We start from the raw sequence: 16,275 nt of genomic DNA, 5'->3' as shown, positions 1-16,275 counted from the left end.
AAACACAAGGGAACAAAAGAAATGGAGATCGACTCTTTTGTCTAGTTCAGTGATGGGATCAAACCACCCTAGATATTGTACTTTGTCTTTTCCCTTCAGAGAGGGTCTTTTACATTCTTTTCCCTGATGTCATCTGTTGTGTTTACTTTAATGTAGCCTAGTCTCAAGTCATGTCAACCAAAGGAATTGAATAATACTAACCCATTAGCATTGATCAATGTATAAAGACCTGCCTCTATGAAAAGAGGATAAAGACTCTTGGAAAAGGCCGAGCTGCATAGGTCTGACAGCTTGAAACCATGAGAAGTTAGGGAGATGTGGTCAATTCTATAATGGCATATAATATTAATAAATAATAAATGCTTACTGCCCAAACTGGTACAATAGAAATTATTTTTTTAATGTTTAAGAACTGATGACTTAAAATATGGACTAAGTTATTGACTAAACTATTGAGCTATTGACTAAAGAGCAAGTTCATCATTAATTTGGTATTATATTTCCTTCCAGCTGAAATGATTTTCAAAAGTTTACTAAAAATCTTCTCTTTATAAGGCATGGAAGATACAAAGACTGACATGAAATAATCCTTACCTTCAAAATTATATTCTCTTTGGGAAATAATGAATAATGGTGTACAGGGTGTCACATGTATGACACCCCCCCCCCCCCCCGCCATATACACACACACTATTTTCACCTCTCTCATGGTATGTAGGCCATCTACCCATTCACTTTCTGAGCTGGTTCACTCACTCCAATCTACCTTCAGACTGACAGCTTTGAGTTTCTAGAAAAAGCCTATTGCTACAAAAGTATACTCTCTCAAGGACCTAGGACTAACCCTACTGTAGGAAATATGCTCTCTCTATTCGCCATTATAGCTCTTGGGCTACCACCAGTGCTCTTCTATTTAAACACAACCAGCCACTCACAATGATGATTCCATTAGATCTGAAACAAAACCATTTACTTAACAATAAGAAAAAAAATTAACACATGATAGGCACTCAACATAAGCGAATACAAGAATAATTAATAGATCATTTTCCTTACATAAGCCTGAGTCACAATTTATAAATAAAATACTCAGGATATGTGGTGAAAATGGGCACATGCTTGCCTAAACCTGGCATGGTGACACATGAATGAGGAAAAGCCATGTGCTCTGATTAACTCACAATTTTGTACTTGAGGTCTAGGTGTCATTAGTCTATCTCAGAAAAGTCTGGACAACATGAAACTGATGTTCTGCTAATTTCTCTTTTTCTGGTCCTCATCATTATACTACTGGGTATGTTCTCTTCTAATCTCTAACCAATGAAGCAATGACAAACTCTTTTAACTAATAATCACCCTTAAAGGGGCCCTTGTAAGTGTTACTCTTTTATATCGTCTAATAGTTCCCTTTAAGCCAAAGAACTGCAAGGTTCATTAGTCTGGCTCACAGCAAGAGAGACAAAACCAGCTAGCTCTTTACTCGCCAGGATTATACACCATCCAATTAGATCTCAGCATGTCTTTCTAATAGACTGCAAGTAGCTATGAAACTTTTTTCCCCCTTTTTGCTTTTCCTTTTCACACCTGAGGGGGCAACCCAGAGCAACAGGTATGTCTGAGGCTTCACCTCTTTCAAACCATCCATGACAATTAAGAATAATGGCTAAAGTTGAAACTCTTCTAATGGAGCTGATCCTTTATTCAACCAACCAGGAACTAGCAACTGAAGCTTTCTGGTCCTTTTGCTGTTCTTCTTTCAGGTTTTCCCGTGCATCTTTTTTTTTCTTTTCTTTTCTTTTCTTTTCTTTTCTTTTTTTTTTCTTTTGGTGGGGCAATGAGGGTCAAGTGACTTGCCCAGGCCCACACAGCTAGTAAGTGTCAAGCGTCTGAGGCCAGATTTGAACTCAGGTACTCCTGTATCCAGGACCAGTCCTCTATCCAATGCACCACCTAGCTGCACCCCCTGCACATCTTTAACCTAGCTTTTCTATGCTTTTCTGAATTCAAATCTCTTCTTAATTTTTGATCATTCCAGCCTTGTTATTCAACTTTTCATTACCTTCAGTGGCTCAGATCAGTACCTCCTGGTACTTAGAGACACACCTTTCTCTTATGAGGCAAATAACAATAGCAAAAACAAAACCTCATAAACTGCTGTTTTCTGTTAGTTAAAAAAACAAAAGTCCCTTTTTAAATCATCTAGTCCTTGTAGCCATTATTTGGTTTATCATGTTGTGAATTTTAAACTTGAAAGCCTTAAAAAGCAGTTATATGCAAATGAACTGTGGGGGGACCACAATGCTCTGCAGCCTCCACCATGCATTAGCCCTCAAAGTGGTCTTCTTCCAAAACCTGTGTTTTAAAACTTATTTATTTTATATCTGATAAAATTTTAACAAACAAAAGTCCTCTTTTTGCCCCTTTTCAACCATGAAAATGTTTACATATGAGGGGTACCTCCCCTTACAACTTTGCTTTTGTGAGAATTGAAATGACAGCCCCTTCTGGGAAAGATTTTGCAGGGAAGCCCCGCCATGAGGAGGAAGCATGTGATTTAGAAACCATGTGACTTTAGCTTCCAGAAGTTACCCGGTGTCCAGAAGTCGTCTGGCATCCAAAAGTTACATCTGTACAACCACCTGTGGGACCTGTCAATCAGAGCTACCAGCCAATTAGCTTGGAGTTGTGTGTGTGTGGATGGCCCTGTTTCTGGTTTGTCAGGAGGCTTCTGGGAGAAGCCAAGGTGTGAGAGGGCTTTTTGGTTGGAGACTTCGGCTGGGGAGCAAGAGACAGGCAGGATAGGGAGAGCAAGCAAATTTCATACTTGATCCACATGTTTCTCTTTACTAACCCCTAATATATTTAATAAATAGTTAATGCCCAAAGATTGGTGCTCTACATTTTCTAATTTAAGGAGATTACTCATTAGATCATTGCTAGAATTTTAGCCCCTTACACTTCTTTTTGTTTTTTTGTTTTTTGGGGGTTTTTTGTGAGGCAATTGGGGTTAAGTGACTTGACAAGGGTCACACAGCTAGTAAGTGTCAAGTGTCTGAGGCTGGATTTTAACTCAGGTCCTTCTGACTCCAGGGCCGGTGCTCTATCCATCTTACCACCTAGCTTCCCCACCCCTTACACTTTGAAGAAGGGAATTCTTTATGCCAAGAGTTCTTTACAAGGGAAACAATCACTGATCCTCTCATATTCACATATCTTTCCCTATTACTTACAGAAAAGCTCTACATAATGAATACTTATTGAAATGAGAGTCCTTGAAAAAATAGTAGAAAAAAAAATTGGACTGGGAGCCAAAAAAAACCTGGGTTCCAGCCTTGACTTTGCCAATGACTACTATATGGTTAGAGAAAAAAAAATTTTGCCTATCTGTGAACCTTAGTTTTTTTCATATATAAAATGAGGAAATTGAACTAGATCACTTCTAAAGTTCTTTTTAACTTTAAGATTCTGTTTCTATGAAAAGTTGAGAGGCAATGTGGTCTAGTGCAAAGCTTCTTAAACTGTGGGTAACTGAATGTGTTGGTGTGTGAAAAATTTGGCAGTAACTGTTTGATTTGTATACCTATTTTATATACCTATATACCTGAGTTAACATAAAAATTTCTCAGGCAAAAATGAGATGCAACTGGAAAAAAGTTAAGAAGCCTTGGTATAGTGGACAGAGGACTAGTCTTGACACCAGGAAGATCTGTGTTCAAGCCCCACTTCTGACACATTAAGAGACCCTGGGCAAGTCCCTTAAACTCAGTCCTCTAGGCAACTCTCTAAGACTGTATGTTAAAGAGAATGGGCTAGTATGGATTGGTAGAATTTGTCTCACCTAGAAGTAGCCTAGTCTAATGAAGTCATAGATCTAGTCTTTATGTCTAACCCTGTTATAAAGTCATACATCTAGTGAAGTATAGGTACAAAAATGTGAATTACTTCTGTTAAAGAATGATGTAGAAAGAAAGCAATGATTAGAAAAGTAGCCCTCCACTTAAGTCTTTCTTGGGGTATCATGCTCTGCCTAAGTATCTAGAGCATACCATTTAAGTCATTAGTGCATTTAAATTTGGATTTTTATAGTTAATTACAATGTAATGAAAACCAAAAGCTAAAACCTTTTTCATATTGACATTATCCATTCTCTATTCATGAGTCACATTTTAGGAATTCTGTGTCATAATTCATTTTTCCAAGGAGAGTATATAGCCATGACTATAAACTTTACCTTAAATATGTCTGCACTGTTGGGGTTAAACAACTGGTGCTTCCCAGATCCCAAAATGATGGGACCTGAAGATTTCTTTTCTCCATAAGCATAAAGGGAAACTGTAGCAGTTGTGCCAGCCTTTTCAAAATCTCCCGTGACAACAGTTATCTTCCAGTCTCCTTCTGCAAAGGAAGAAAGAAGTTAGTGAAAATGTGCATAGAAATAATCATGGCGTTTCGAGCATCAAATGAGCTACTAAAGAAGTAATAGAAGGTAAAGGAACAGCAAATCAGGGGAAATCTGGGACTTCAGACCAAAACACTGGTTAGACTTTGTCATTAAAAGAAAAGCCTATACTGCCGACTTAAAGTCCCACAACTGGCATATGATTTGTCATGGAAATGTTGCAGTGTTTGACAGCTGGGTAAAGAAAGGAGTGGTCTTTACAGGAACAGTTTACATCCTGAACTGAATGGCTGAATAGGGAATATTTGGTACCATGTGGTTGACTAGAAGCATGAAGTATTGATTGTATCATCTGCTTGGGATCACAGCTAAGACTGTGTGGTGAAAAGCTGTGAGATCACATACATTACTTAGTACCACGTGGTTGAGAAGAGAGGATAGCAGCCTAGTCCTGAGAAAAGCCAAGGTTATTAAATCCATTTGATAGGTGGTATAGAGGATCTTGGGAAAATGGCAGACCGAAAAGAGGTTCTAGAGAGAATACTGTAGGTTTTTTGTTTTTGTTTTTTTAATATTTTTTTCTTTTGGATACTGTAGTTTTCAAAGGGTTTGGCCTCACTGTCCAGTGAAGGGGCAAAATACAGGGTGATAAAAGTGAAAAGACAAGACTTAAGGAGTGGGGGTAGGATGGAGACAGAAAAATTTGAGAGAGAGAAAAAGATAATGTATCATAGAAGCAGAATAGATAATCAAGCTTCTTATAGAGATGATTCTGGGAGCATAGAAAGGTTGAGACAAACAGAGCATAACCAAAAACATTTTTTTTAAAGATCTACAAGCTGTTCTCTGATTGGTTTCATTGACAAGATAAATTGAACTAGTATTCACTTTATCATCCTTCTCCTCAATTCCTTAAAAAGCTAACCTATTAAGAACACAGAAGTTAATCCCTTTTACAAAAGGCCTGAGCCTATGCTAAGTATTCTGGCTCAGGGAAGGAAAATAAATACCACCGGGGATATGGAGCTCATACAATTCCCATTCATCACAATTTCCTCCCAGGTCTCTGGGTATTGTACTCTCTTAAGAAATTGGTATGGTTATAGACAATATATATTGCATAAACTTTGAAGGATTTTCTACATGGCCAAAGTCTGGTGAAACTCCTCAAATTTGTCCCTAAAACCTAGGTCCTTATTATCTGGTCCACTAAGCCCTTATCTTCTTCTTTTTTATTTTTTTTCCTTAAATGAATTAAGTCCATTTCTATAGCTCAGAGCACACACAGCATTTGAATATCTCTAATCAACTTAATAAAGCTTTCATTAAGCAAATCTCTCATAATCTTACTCTGGACCCTTAAGAGAGGAAATTATGTCCCTGCATGAGAACACAAAAGGAGAGGAAAGAACTCAAATGATGCACATGCCATTCTTTTCACCCTGTGTAGGTGACCAGTTTATGTGAGAGGACTTCACTTCATTTATTTAAAAAGGAAGCAAGCCAATTACAAGTTGTAATCCTGTTTTGGATCAATGCCGTGATCTTATTTCTTGTGGGAAGCCTTGTCCCTGTGACTGAATGGTTCAAGAAGTCATGGAATCTGCTGTTTAACCCTCCCCTAACCCAACATCCCTCTCTGAACCCATCCCCTCATCTTAGGTCTGTGCTGTATTTTTAATGTTGTGTCATCGTGTGGAGAAATGAGTTTGGATATCAGGCTTGATCTCCTGCTTGCTAGACTAGAGAAGAACAAAGAAAAAACACAGCCTTGTATATTGCTCTCCCGTGATCCCTCACTCTTAAAACAGAGAACACAGTCATGTCATTATGACATGAAGCCTTAAGGGTGTATTAACTAATGAGAAATTCTGAAATCATATTCGTCGCTTTCTACATCTTCCTGAGTATCCTTTTCTAACACTCTACCAAGAAAATCATTAAAAATCACTTTCCTCCCTTTTTTTTTTTAATATTGTGAATTCAGATACATGAAGATCACCTTAATTTGCCAGAGGAACTGATGCCTCAGCACCTAAAATACAAAATAGTAAAGGACCTTTGTAGAAAGTAATAAACTGAAACATTTTGAACCTCAGCTCCAATTAAAAGCACCACGTCTCTGTGAAACACAGACAGTTTATTTTTAACTGGGCTAAAAATATTTTTACAGTTTTTGTGCTCCTTACTTCTGTGTCACAATTAGAAGGGTTCTTCCTTCTGTAGAACTTTTTTCAAGAAAAAAAAGAAAAAATATGAATCCAGGTCTTATGGCCATGAAAGTTTCCTAGTTTTATTTTTGTAACTGCTCTCCATACAATCCCAGCTACTGGTAAGACATTATTATCATCCTTCATGCCCTTTTTAGAAGATAGCTCATGTTAGTTAAAGTCTTTTAATGTAGGAGAGGAAATCCAGGTCAGGCACAATTGTAAGGGTGGACAAGGTGAAATCGCTAATCTTTTTATATTCAGAAACACACACACACACACACACCCCTTCAATAGTGTGCAAGACAGATTGGGTAATCCACCTTAAAGAGAACAAAGCCACCAAGACTTCATTTTTCACCATTCACAATTTTTCATCTTTAAACTAGAATTGATACTGTAAAAATCACCTCTCCTTGAGACATGGAAAACTCAGATTGCTTCTTGCATTCTACATTTTAAAACTTTCTTTTTCCTTTTCATATATATATACATATATATATGTATATATATACACACACACACACATATATATACATACACATATACATACATATATATGTGTATGTGTATATATATATATACATATATACTGAATGTGGGTTCTGGGCAGAATCTGACTAGGCCAAGCTCCTGGTAGTTTAGGTTTGATACTGGAACAAAATGAGAAAACAGGAAGTCATTCAACAATTATAATAAAAGGAGGTTATTCCACAAGGGAAGCCCTGAGGAGGTCTCCAGTTGATTCTGCTAGGTCAAACTCAGGACCTGAGCTGCTTATCATTATCTACTAACCAAGCATCAGTGTCCTCTTAGATTTCTTTGTGGCTGCTTTGTACACAGGGGACCAAGAAGTAATATAAATAACCTGAGTTATCATCACCTAAGCAATCAAGGATTTAGGGCTTCAAAATCTTTTTTTGGGGGGAGGGGGCAATGGGGGTTAAGTGACTTGCCCAGGGTCACACAGCTTTTAAGTGTTAAGTGTCTGAGGCTGGCTTTGAACTCAGATCCTCCTGAATCCAGGGCCAGTGCTTCATCCACTGCGCCACCTAGCTGCCCCCTCAATACCTTTTAAGGAAAAATTAACCTAACCTGCCCAAGGATGAGGATATTGTCCCTGCCACACCATGCGATTATATAGTGATTCATATGTACATTTCCCTAGGTTTGAGTTTGTTTGGGTTTTTTTTAACCCTCTCTATGAAATCTCTAGGTACCATTATTGTCGATCCAATGGACCTAGATAGAGGATTGATTTCAGCCACTTAATGAAATTGAGCTTGCCACTTCAATATAAGCTCACTAATTCCTTCAACAAATACATATTAAGCACCAAGATGTGCAACCCTTTGTGCTAATTTCATAAAGGTAATGTTTTGTCTCTTTCTCTTTGCTTGTTCAATAAAACACACATACAATTTAGTTGGAACACATAGATTGTCGTTAAGACCCTATAATAGACAAGACAATGGAAATAGCATCTATCTTCAGGGCAATGACATTAAAGTATTTTTAAAGATGTATGTTCCCCAAAAGTATTCTCCAGTGTCATGGTAGATGTCCTCCTATTTGTGGTCCAAAGAAAACAAGGATTTCCTATTGATGGAGTTCTCTAAAATGCTATCATCCTCAAATAACACTAAGCCAATTGCAAACAAATCCAGAAAAAGTCTCCTTGGTGAAATTTATAGTCATGGAAAATGTGTCCATACAACCATCTACCTTGGATAAAGTAGATGAAGAACATAAATTGCTCAGTGCAAGATATGAAACTGGACAGGTAGTCATCAAATTTGTCCATCGTACATGTTTGTTGGAAAGTCACAGCAGATAAATAATGACCTAGACCTAGGCTGGAGTAGAATGAGTTCAGACACCATCGGATTTGGGAAATAGTGGTGCACTGTCAATCACCCCTAACTGGTCACTGTTACAAAGCTCTACTCATTAATACCAGTTTTCTACAGGTGATGCTATATGTTTGAAAATTCTGGACTACCACTAATGGAAAACTAAAATTTCAGAGAATCCAAAGGACAAATAAAAGATACAGAGTGAGTAAAAGTCAAAAGCAGCATGTTACCAACAGTGGCTTATGCCCTGAAGAAAGGTAAAAGACCTAATTGGTTAGTGGCAGAGCTAGACCCAAGTTTCTTCATTCCTGATTCAGTTCTCTTCTCACTTTGCCACATAAGTACTGTCTCATCTACCAAACCAAAATTCATAGCTCAATGCAAAAGAATGATAACCTAAATTCATAACTCAATGCAAAAGAATAATAACCTAAATTCATATCTCAATGCAAGAGAATAATTATTGGTCAATAAATAAGCATGTGAACATGTACATGCTTAGTTCCTGTTTCCGTGCTTTGCACATAGCAGATATCTCACCCTTCTGCATATCAGTTTCCTACTCTGTCAAATAAAGGGATAGATGTTCCTTAAGAGCCATTTAGACATAAATCTACTCCATGAGGATGAGGACAATATTCAGTATATTTTGATAGAAAAGGCTGTGTGTGTTTTACTCCCTGCCTCAGAAATATGACACTTTGGAAACTTAGAAACATCTGTATCCTGGATACACATTTAGTTTCTTAGGCCCCAGGCATATAGCCACTGAATACTTAGCAAGCTTCAGTGAAGATAGCATATAAATTAACGTCTCCCCATGCACTTCCTTGTTAGGCACACAGAGAAAGAATACAGGGTCTTGTCATACCTGACTACCTTGAGTCATTACAAAATATGGCAAGAATCAGCACATCCACACTTGCCCTTAAGAGACACAAAATGAGAAACTTGAATGAACTGTGGCTGAAATACAGCAAGTGTATAAGGGAACCTGTAGTAAATACCTGGCTTACTATATGTAAATGACAACCTCTCTGAACTTTAGTTTTCTTGTTTTTCTAGGTTTACATTCCTACAGGGAGATAATAATGCACTAAGTGAATTAAGTATTAATGTTTACAAAATACTTTAAACCCCATGGAAAGAGGTTCCATGTATGCAGGTGCATAGTAAATATAAGACATCTATTGGAGGTGACGATTCAAACCTGTCACTGCCACTCAAACAACAATTTGACGAGTACGTTCTAACCCTAACCCGGGCCACCATCTGGGTATTTGCAATTTTTTCCCCCAAAAGAAAATTCTGTATACACAATTATTCCCATTATTACTTTTGGCCCAAAGGAAATGAAAAACAGTGAGTTCAAGCATACTGGGTTTTTAAAAGTATGCACATAAAATTGGAGGGAATTTGCCAAACACACTGTAAAAGCTGTAAGTCATTGCTATGTGTATGTATGTGTGTGTATATATATATATATATATATATATATATATATATATATATGTGTGTGTGACACACACACACATACACACACACACACACATTTATAGCAAGTCTGTCCAAAATGATGTTTGGTACCTAAATCCATGTGCCTTCAACTCAATTCAATATATATTCATTAAGTATCTCCTGTGTGCTGAGCACTATGCTAGGTACCAGTACAGATATAATGTTTAACTAAACCCTTGCCCTCATTGAATTCCCATATTCTTGTTGGAAGAGTTGATATTTACATGATAACTTCAGTACAAAATAATACTTGAACATGTCACAGACATGTAGGCAATGCTCCATGGGAGGCTCCAGCAGACAAGAAGTCCATCCCAACTAGGGGAGATTAAGGAAGGCTCCATGGAGAACATGGCATTAGAATTGGTCTTCGAAGGATGAGTAAGAATTCAACAGACAGAAGAGGATGGAAGCTATTCCAAATGGCATAGGAAACAAAGGTACAGAGTTGATAAAGATTTGGATGTTTGGGGAAAGTAAGTTGATCTCAAACACAGCAAAGATAGTATTTGTAGAAAGCTATAAAATGAGGTAAGTTTGGAAATACAGGAAATTGTTGGGTTATAAAACATTTCCAATATCAAACGAAGGAGTTGAGATTTTATTTGTCACACAAGAACAAGCCACCAGTCTCCTGGCATGACTCTTCAAAAGACAACTGAATCATGAACAACACTAATCATGACATTTGAGGTGTCTTTTTTTAAAGCACTCTACAAATATCTTCCTCTTCCAAGACTCAGATAATATTGGTTCTCTCGTGCACATTATGAAACACAGAAAAATTACGTGTATTGATCAGCATGGAAATTGTTCTCAGGACACGAAATTAGAAACAGACTTGCTTCTTAGGATAAAATGGCTTACAACAACTCAGCTTTCTCCAGCAACTTTCAAGTGGTGGAAGGCACAAAGTAAAACCACCTCTAGAAATGAATCTCCTATGAGTTAGATTTGGCTTGATACTGTTCCTAATGTATATCCCATTCTATCTCCCATGCATCTTTCCAGTGTGGGCTGCCACATGAAGTAGTCAAGAAGCCCAAATTTCATAGGATTCAGTAAAGGACAAAAAGAATGATTTCTTTCAGCTTCTTACCCCAGAGTACCTTGTCTGTGTATGTGTGTGTGTGTGTGTGTGTGTGTGTGTGTGTGTGTGTGTGTGTGTGTGTGTGTCTCCTCCCTCCCTCCCTCCCTCTCTCTCCCTCTCTCCCTCTCTCCCTCTCTCCCTCTCTCTCTCTCCTATACCAGGTTGTCATCTTAATTGACTGGTATGCTGTTCTTTCCAATGTATCTCATTAAATATACATTTTTGTGTGCATTCTTGCTATGTATTGAGATAACTATGGCTATTATCTGAAGTCAGAGTATAAATCCCAGGAGAGGGTACTTGGAGAAAGGAGGAGGTAGTGAAGTAAAAGAATATGGTTTTACCAGAGAACTGGGGAGCAGGATTCTGCTCCCCAGAATTATTTGGGGCCTTAAAAACAAGGAAGATTAAATGACATCTGCTAAAAGATCTTGATACCAATTGTTTGTCAAAATGCTACAGACTTTACCTACTATTGGAACCTCCATTAATTGCCTACACTGACCTATCATGAATACAACAGCTATATTTAAAACTAAATTTGAACTTTTGCTAATGATACTCATGTCCTATCTATCCCCTTTCCTTATGGGTCAATCTCTGGTTTGGGATCTATCTTCATAATCTTGTGCTTATTCCTAGAATAATCAATTCCCGAACTTTCTCTAACCCTGCAGTGGGTCCCTACTCCCTTTTTTGACCAATCTAAATGCTGCCTGACTCCTAGTTCCATCAGACCTGAATATCACCAAGACAAAAATAATCCCCAATTAGGAAGCTTCATAACTAGCAGTTATGTATTCCTTAATCACTCAATAGATTAATAACTGAATGGATGAATGAAAAATCATTTATTATATGCTTATTCTGTGTCAGGTACTCTGTTAAGTGCTAAGGATGCAAACTGAAAAGAGAGACAAGCCCTTCCCTCTAGGAACTTTTACTGTAAGTGGAGAGATAACACAAAAAGGAGAAGTGGTTCGGACCTTCTATTAGAATGTGAATTCCTTGAGAGTATGGACTCTTTCTTATTATTATCAGCACTTAGAACAGTGCAGGCATAAATATATATCTATATCTATATATAGATATAGCTATAGATATATATCTTATATCACTTAAAAAGTGCTTTTCATCTAATCATTCATTCATCATCTCTTTACAAAGCACTATACTAGGTTCCAGGAGAGGTACAAAGATTTAATGAAACTTGTCCTATATGAATTATGTACTAATTACATACACTAATGATGGATGCATGAAGTTCTAGTGCGAATGCTGCATATCAAGTATCTGGATGTGCATTTTTTTTGTTTTGTTTTGTGGGGCAATGAGGGTTAAGTGACTTGCCCAGGGTCACACAGCTAGTAAGTGTCAGGTGTCTGAGGCGGGATTTGAACTCAGGTCCTCCTGACTCCAGGGCTGGTGCTTTATCCACTGCACCACCTAGCTGCCCCCTGGGTGTGCATTTTAATAGATAGCTGGATATTATCTATCAATTTAATATACTTACAATGTATGCTCAGTGGTGTTCATGTATACCTCAGGTAATAGGCCAGGACTACAAATTCTTTACTTGGGGGGATAGAGAGGAGAAGAATTAAGGAAGCTTGAGATGTTTGTTCTTTTTTTCTTTTTCTTCATGGACAAGATATAATACAAAAGCTTTCAGGCTTTGCTGCTGATAGATATATATGATAAAGACAAGAAGGAAGGCTAGGTGGGTTGAGCACAAATGATATTCCCTCTTTAGCTTACCTTTTGATCTTTCTCAAATTCATTTGCATGTTAAGCTAAAAAGGAGCTTGATTGGTCAAACAATCATTCATTCTTTTCATTGAGGTGGGTGCAAATCACAACCCATCCATGCCCTCCCGTCATCAGTGCTTGCATAAATCCTCCACAGAGTAGCAGTTCAATAGCCAGAACTTTTCCTCTTGGTCTTTAAACATTACATTGGTGCACTGAAACATGCAGGATGTCCATCCTATACTTGTTACATACAATGGGCCCACTTCCTTTCCGTGAATCATCTTTGTCTAATCTTTAAAGCAGCTTCTTTTCTTCAGTTTTTCACTAGTAACCTGCTGCGGCTGATTTACACCCATTGTTCTTCTCTCCATTTCCCTTTGGATGACCCACAATTTTGATTCTGAGGAGACTATGGAATATCATGATTTTAGCCATATAGAATCATCAGAGGACTACTGGTGTTAAAAAAATGGGGGCGGGGTGTTTCACGGAGAAGCTTGTGGTTCTTGAAAGTGTTATGCAGATTCACAAATGCAGCCCAGTCTGTTCTCTTCCTCCTATTCAATTCTGGACTTGGATCACTGTCCCTCTTCAGGGTCTATCAAAATAGTTGTACTGATACTATGATTATGTGAATGGAATGTCTATCTAACTATTGCAATAGTCTTCTGGTTGGTCTCCCTGCCTCAAGTCTCTTCCTAGGGCAGTGCATAATCCACTCACTCTGCAGTAAAACTGATCTTCTTAAACCATAGATCTGATTATTTCACACACACACACATACACACACACACACATACACACACACATATGTGTGTGTGTATATATATATATATATACATATATGTGTATGTGCATATACATATATATCCCCTAATTAATAAACTCCAGAGTTTCCCTATGATCCCCAGGATTGAGTATAAAATCCTCTTTTTGGCACATAAAGTTTTTCAGAACATGGCCCCTTCCTACCTTTACAGTCTTCTTGCACCTTATTGCCTTATATGTACTCTTTGATCCAATGACATGGCCTCCTTGCTGTTCCTCACACATGATAAATTTTCTATCTCCCAAGTCCATGACTTCACTAGATGTCCTCCATCCCTAGAATGTTCTTTCTCCTCATCTTTACCTCCTAAATTCCTTCAAGTTTCAACTATCATCTCACTTTCTGCAAGAAAATTCCCCTCAATACTAATAATCCTTTTCCTCTGAGATCCCCTCCAACTTACTCTGTATGTATCTTGTATGTACATCATTTTTTTTTGCATGTTGTCTTCTCCATTTGAATATGAGCTCCTTGAAGATGAACTGGTTTTGTTTTATTGGTATTCCTGGCCCTAGCACAATTCTTAGCACACAGTATGCACTTAATAAATGTTTTTTGACTGGATAAGTTGACTAACTGTTGTGAGAAAATAATGGGGTTTTGGGACTCCCCAGAGGCCCCGCTGAGCCTGCCCTGACCTTTCTTAAGGTCAGCTCAGAGTCAGGAAGTTATCTCACTCAAAACCACACCTACTTTCTGAAAGCCTTGTTCCTGCCAGGGGGTGTGTTCTCTGTCTCTGACATCAGCACGTTCTACTCACGGATCGCCCTCAAAGACAGTGAACCAATAGATTTGAGGGATGCTGGCCAATTAGCTTAGAGCAATGTGTAGAGACCACCTCTCTCCTGGACCCACAAGTAGCTTCTGCTCTGACAGGCACAGGAACTTGCTCTTTTTGGCCCCAGACTCTGAGGTTGTGGACATGCACCTGGTTCTAGGTATGTAGGGCTTAGGAACTTTCTGAATTCCACAAGTTCTCTCTTTACTAATATCTAATATACTTTAATAAATGCTTAATGCCCCAAACTGGTGCAGTAGCCTCTAATTTCTAAGTAAAAAAATATATTAAAAACCCCAGCTAATTTTCCCTACACTAGGGACAGTAATAGTGTGAACACATATAGTTTTTACTCGTCGCACTGTATATCATAGTTTAGGCAATAGGCATTCTTCAGCCACTTGGTTTTTCTTGTATGGATTGGTGAGCTGAACCCCAGAGTAACTGTGAATCTCATTTAGGATGCTCCTCTGTGTCCCAGGGCTTGATGCAATTAGAACAATGCCATCAGCAAACAGGAACATCTGGAGGGGACCTCATCATCATTTATAATTAATCCCTCTTCCATTTAGAGTCTTCAATGGATGTCCTTCATGGCAGCTACAAACACCTTTGGCAAGCATATGTCTCCCTGTTTTAAACCATCTTTAGAGCATTAATTATCAGAGAATCTAAAAACAAAGCAATCTCTATTACTTTTTCTATCAGGGAATCTTATATGACTTTTAAATATAAATAGAAAATACTTCGAAGGAAAGCCTTTAAGGCTAAATTTTGTTCTACCAAAGTAAATGCTTTTTTGTAGTCAAATATTTGTTGATTTGATTTTTTTTTGTAGGGCAATGAGGGTTAAGTGCTTTGCCCACGGTCACACAGCTAGTAAGTGTCAAATGCCACCTAGTTGCCCCCTTGATTTGAATTTAATAAGCATTTTCTTTTGCATGCATGATAAGAATATGAAGCAAATTTTGCCTTCCTAAATTATGTTGAACTTCAGCTAATGGTATTTTTTGTTTTAATTTCTGAGCACACCCTGACTTTACAGAATGGAAGAGGCATGCAAGAAATGTCTGGGGAAGTAGACAGAGGTAGTGTTAAAAATAAACAACATACAATGCTCAAATGCAGCATGACACAATGGATAATGAACTGGACTAGGAATTGAAAAAACCTAGGCTCAAAGTCCACTGTGGACATTCACTTACTGTGTGAATATGGGCAAATCACTTAGTATGCTTCAGACAACTCTTTAGGCCTTATTGACTAACTCTTAAATGGAATGCAGTCAGTGTTGGTTCAGGGAGTTCTCCATGTTGACAAAATCACAAACCCTTCAGGTATTCATATTATCCACCAAAGAGATAATATACACATAGAAATCTGGAGTGTAGGTCCTATATGAATATGAGATCTAAAGTTCCTGGTTTCAAAATTCCTACCATATCCTCAAGAATATCCTGGAAGTCATACATGCATTGCAGTGCATCCAAACAGATGCCTATGGATAATAGATACTTTCAAATAATCTATAAAAACAGATAGTATTTTCACAGTTATGCTAAAATATGGAAGACTAAGGGTTCTTATTTCCTGAATCAAGAGTAGAAATGAAAAGTATTTACTTTAGAAATGGTCATATATTATATATTATGTGATATTTTGTGTATAGTAGAGGTTCAAAAAGTGTGACTGGGGGTCAGATAGGTGGCACAGTAGATAAAGCACCGGCCCTGGATTCAGGAGAACCTGAGTTCAAATCCAGCCTCAGTCACTTGACACTTACTAGTGTGACACTGGGCAAGTCACTTAACCCTCATTGCCCTGCAAAACCAAACAAAAAAGT

At 37.9% G+C, this 16,275-nt stretch overlaps 1 protein-coding gene across 1 annotated transcript in view; it reads right to left on the bottom strand.

Annotated features, from left to right (window-relative positions):
- The window catches only part of RP1 (RP1 axonemal microtubule associated), a 715,393-nt gene that overhangs the window by 415,137 nt on the left and 283,981 nt on the right, over positions 1-16,275 (bottom strand). Inside the window, exon 26 of the mRNA XM_043976222.1 lies at positions 4,232-4,395. Coding sequence (XP_043832157.1) covers positions 4,232-4,395 — 164 coding nt within the window. The remainder of the gene's footprint in view (positions 1-4,231; positions 4,396-16,275) is intronic.

This window comes from Dromiciops gliroides, chromosome 1, assembly GCF_019393635.1.
Source record: "Dromiciops gliroides isolate mDroGli1 chromosome 1, mDroGli1.pri, whole genome shotgun sequence".
Lineage (NCBI taxonomy): Eukaryota > Metazoa > Chordata > Mammalia > Microbiotheria > Microbiotheriidae > Dromiciops > Dromiciops gliroides.
This window is presented reverse-complemented; position numbering and strand designations above follow the sequence as displayed.